Below are 4782 nucleotides of genomic sequence, written 5' to 3' on the forward strand. Positions count from 1 at the left end.
CAGCATCACTCCAGAAGTGGAATATGGACCCAAGGGCTTAAAATGTGAAGATCAAACCACTTGCAAGTCTGCAACAAGGTGGGCTGAAACATGGAGCAGGTGGAAAGCGTGCTAAAGCCCTGGGTGCCGTTAGCAAAGCTCTCCTATGGCACTCAGAGCAGGAAAACCAGGGGAGCAGCAGGAGGTGGCAGCTCCACCAGCCCACTTCTCCCTTTAGGCTGCTCAAATCCCGGGCAGGGTTTCAGCACTGGATGTGCAGATCCGTCTGGGCTTATTTTGCAACTGGATGGCTTGAGAACCAAATTTCATTTTCTGACCTGCAGCTGAATTTCCTGAAAATCATTAATTTTGGCAGGAAGTTGTGACTCAGGCAGCTCTGGCACTGCTATCCTGGGTTTGTGTGGCAGAGTTTCTGGTACACAGATGGAGGATGCAGAGGCAGCCTTTATGAGAATCTTCTCAAAGCTCTCCTGTCTCCAAGTCAGACTCACCCCGGCCAAGGCCAAGCCAATTAGCGATATTGGTTGTGCCCCTGTAATAATGTATTTAAGGAGTGTAACCTGAGAGGGTGTTGGGGGGATTTGTGAGGAGGCGTTAGAAGGACACCTATAGAACACCGAGGTCAGTGGAAGGCAGGAGGAGGAAGGGGCGGAGCTGTGCCAGAGCAGAGACTCCCCGTGTATCCTGTGGTAAGACAGCAGGGCTGCCCCCCTGCCACCCATGGAGGTCACCAGAGGAGCAGAGATTTGCCCGCGACCTGCAGAGGACCCCAGGATACTGTGGGAAGAAGCAGCCCCCGCTCTTCAAGTTCACACTGGGAGGACTGCAACATGTGGGGTGACCCACACTGGAGCATCTCAAGAAGATGCATCCCGTGAGGAGGACCCTCAATGGAGAAAGTTCATGGCAGAGTATCTCCCATGAGAGGGATGCCACGTGGAGCTGGGGGAAGAATGCCGAAGAGTGTTCCCCCCACCTTGCAGGAAGAAGCGGCGGGTGACTGCACTCCCCAGCCCCTGCCCCTGCACTGCTGGTGGAGAAGGTGGAAGTAGCAGGAACAAAACCTGGCCCAGGCAGAGGTGGGAGGGGGGCGGGGGGAAGATGTTTTTACCATATGGTAATGCTTCTCACTATCCCACTCTGTCAAGTGTTGTTATCCTTAGTGTTTTGAATTAAAGTGATGTCCTTTTTCTTCCCCTAATGAGCCTGTCTTCTGCCTGAGTCCATAATGAGTGAGACCCTCCTCCTTGTCCTTATCTCGATTTGTGAGCCTTTTGATTCGTTTTCTTGTTCACACTCCTGGTGGGAAAAGTTGGGGTGCACAGCTGCATGGTGCCCAGTTGTCCTCTCGCCTTAAACCATGACAACTGCCCATCGGAGTAAGTCACCAAGTCCAGCAGGCAGGAGTTTGGGGCTGCATTTGTGGGATGTCTGCTTTCCAATAAATCACACACATTTCCCTGGGAAGAGTTTTGGGGCTGCATGTGCTGCAGCTACCGGCGCTATGCTGCTGGTACAGAGCAGCTGCCCGGGCTTTGGAGCATCTGTCCTGGGCTTTGGACCACCCCAACTCCCCAGGCTGTCGGCTCGTGGCCATGGTCCCCTCTGTGGGGGGCGGGTGCTCAGCCCTCCCCATATGGGCACCCAGGACTGAGTCCCCTGCGAGAGCAGTAGCTGGAATTGGTGTTTAATGGGAAGACGAGACAGACTGGGATGCAAAGATGCAGGGTGAGGCCAGGCAAGTGTGCTGTGTGCCTGCACACAGCCTTTAGCCCAGCCCCGGCCATGGGGCATGCTGCTGCTCCACACCAGGGCTGCTGCTGGGGCCAACACCACAGGGCCCCTGTGGATGCCCCAAACGGGCACACAGGCAAAAAGGTACCTGCAGATGCATGAAGCCATGGTCAGGAAGAGGGATTGATTACCCAGCTGCTGTCCCCTACTTGTCCCCCAGCTCCATCCCTTCCAGCCACCACCCGACTCCATCTCACTCTGCCTATGGCCACCGAGTGCCTTCTGGCACCCCAGGGACACATTGGTCATGGCTCTCTGCCAGGTGGAGAAACATTTATTCAGTTTCATGTGTGGGGGCAGTGAGCTTTGGGAAGGGGGGGGCCTGCCAACAGGCTGCTGGGAGGCACTGGAAGGCACTGGGAGGAAGCAGGACAGGACGAGGGTGCATTGCCCAGTGAGGATGCTGGGAACAGGCAGGAGCCCAGCCCAGGACCAGGGTAGCAGAGAGCCTTGGGGTTGCAGGCAGGACAGCAGGGTGCAGGCAGGTCCGGATCCCATCCCCATCACTTGATGCGGGTGAAGATGGAGGTGCCGACCCTGCGGGGAAGCCATATCAGCAGGAGGGGAAGAAGGGCTGTGGGAGAAGAGGGCACGGTCAGGGCTCACCTGGTGGCTTTCCAGGAGTCCCTGCGTGATGGGACCTCTTCCCGCAGAAGCCACGTGGTCTCCAGAGTCTCCTTCCCACGGCGGTCCACGAAGCACTGGCCCACAAAGGCGGTGGTGGAGTCTGGTGGGGTTCAAGCAGGGCAGAGGGACCTCAGAGCCTGCACCTCCTGACAGGGGAAGCTGGGCCACCTGATACTGGCAGACAGTTGCCCCTGCCACATGTCCTGGACAGACAGATGGACCTCCCTGCCAGATTGCCCAGATGGGTTGCTTTTCCCACATCACCTGCAGAGACAGATGGGCACCACCCCTGCCACATCCCTTGGACAGACAGATAGACACCCTGCCACTTCTCCCAGACAGACACACCCCTGCCACCCGTGACAGACAGTCAGCCCTCCCCCACCATGTCCCATGGCAGGATCAAGTGCATGTGGTCAGTCTGTGGCTGCAGCCAGGGTTTCTCTGGGTGCCACGGGGAGTATGGGGGACCACGCAGGGGAGCACCTTGATCCCAGCATGGGCTGGGAATCACTGGCTGCCCCAGAATGCTGCACTGGGTACAGCTGTACCTGCAAACAGCCACTGCACGGTGAAGCCAAATGTGGGCTGCCCCTTGGCACTGGGGTGTTGCTGGGCCCCTTGCAGGGGCGACACCAGGATCTGCTTGTTGGTGGCTGCCACAGCAGTGTGGTAGGAGCCTGAGAAGGTCCCAGCCGCATCCAGGGCCCAGAGTGTCATGTTGGAGCCCAGTTCGTTCCTCCACAGACCCTGCAGGTCACACTGCGGACCAGAGGAGATTACTTGGGTGGCACCAAGCCACGGCCCCACTCCAGCCTGCCTGGGCAGTGGGACGTGTGCCCTGCGTGCCTGTGGCTGGCACGGCCCCTCTGCATGGGAGTTGGGACCATGCCATGGGCACCAGCTGGGCCAGCACCTCTCCCTCCTTGCGCAGGGCAGTGCTGGGGGTGCTGGGTACCCCCATACCAGGGGGAAGTGACCAACACTACCCCAGGGACAGCATGGCCAGAGCTGGCAGCCCCCTTGGTCACGCATGCTGCACGCTGGCATGGCCTGGCATGACACAGCACGGCACAGCAAGAGCATGCAGCCCCTTGGGCACAAACAGCGTGTGCTGGGATGGCAGAGCACAGCATGGCATGGCGGAGTGACAGCAGGCAACCCCCTCAGCCATGGCCACTATGTCCCAGAGCAGCTCAGCACAGCACGGCCCGGCACGGCACAGTACAGCACAGCACAGGAGAGCATGGAACAGCATATGGCATGGTACAGAACAGCACAGCTCAGCACTGCACAATCAGACCGTGCATCTCTGCATACATTCACCCTGCATGCTGGGGACAGCACAGCACAGGACTTCACCGCAGGAGCAGTCAGGTGCCCCCGCTGCTCACCTTTGCCTTGCAGATGAGCCCGAGCTGGAAGGAGGCAAATAGAAACACCTTTGCAGCTCAGAGCAGAGCAGACACCAGCAGTGTGCGAAGCACTGCGAGCAGGTCGTGCAGCTGGGTAAAACCCAGAGCTGATGAATGCCCAGTGCCCACGGGGAAGCACCCTCAGCCACAGACACCCCAGGTACCTGTGGGCACCCCTTGCACACCACATCCTACCACCTGCCACCCCAAAACCAAGATGCTGGATGAGTCGCAGCATTGCTGGGTGCCTCATACAGGGACTGGCCTTGCCAACGGTCCTGCCAGCCCATGCCCGCCGCATTCCTCAGAGGCACCGTGGCTGCCTGCTGTGCTTTGCAGACTGCTCAAACTGTGGTCAGCACTGCTGCCCTGCTGGAGCCCCCCAGGAGCTGGAGCACTGCTGCAGAGTCTGGGGGAGCCCTGTCCCGGGGAAATGTTGACAGGAAGGCAATGACAAAGCCAGGAGGATGCACGCAGTAAGGCTCAGCAGGACACCCTGTTGCTGAGCTGTCCACAGTTTGGAGTGAGAACGGAGTCCTGTGGTCCCCCTGCTATCCTCTTTCCTAATTCTCATGTTCCTCTAAAGCAGGTAGGAGGCTGCACAGACCAAAGGGCACCATAGCAGAAGGCTGGTGAAAAGCATTTTGCTCAGAGAGGCTGTAAGGGATCTGAACAAAGCTGGAGAAATTTCAGGGAGGCACCGAGAGGGAAACAGCAGCATCACTCCAGAAGTGGAATATGGACCCAAGGGCTTAAAATGTGAAGATCAAACCACTTGCAAGTCTGCAACAAGGTGGGCTGAAACATGGAGCAGGTGGAAAGCGTGCTAAAGCCCTGGGTGCCGTTAGCAAAGCTCTCCTATGGCACTCAGAGCAGGAAAACCAGGGGAGCAGCAGGAGGTGGCAGCTCCACCAGCCCACTTCTCCCTTTAGGCTGCTCAAATCCC

The 4782-nt window shown here is 58.3% G+C and overlaps 2 protein-coding genes across 3 annotated transcripts in view; both read right to left on the minus strand.

Annotated features, from left to right (window-relative positions):
- LOC113489920 (avidin-like) overlaps positions 1–4782 on the minus strand; it is a 20337-nt gene that overhangs the window by 14291 nt on the left and 1264 nt on the right. The window lies entirely within an intron of this gene.
- LOC113489921 (avidin-like) lies at positions 2060–3181 on the minus strand. The gene is made up of 3 exons (XM_026866006.1): positions 2973–3181; positions 2401–2521; positions 2060–2331 (listed from the first exon to the last, which is right to left on the minus strand). The coding sequence occupies exons 1-3, from the start codon at positions 3139–3141 to the stop codon at positions 2298–2300; spliced, it is 324 nt and encodes a 107-aa protein (XP_026721807.1). The 5' UTR covers positions 3142–3181; the 3' UTR covers positions 2060–2297.

This window comes from Athene cunicularia (genome assembly GCF_003259725.1).
Source record: "Athene cunicularia isolate RWA chromosome Z unlocalized genomic scaffold, athCun1 chrZ_part1, whole genome shotgun sequence".
Lineage (NCBI taxonomy): Eukaryota > Metazoa > Chordata > Aves > Strigiformes > Strigidae > Athene > Athene cunicularia.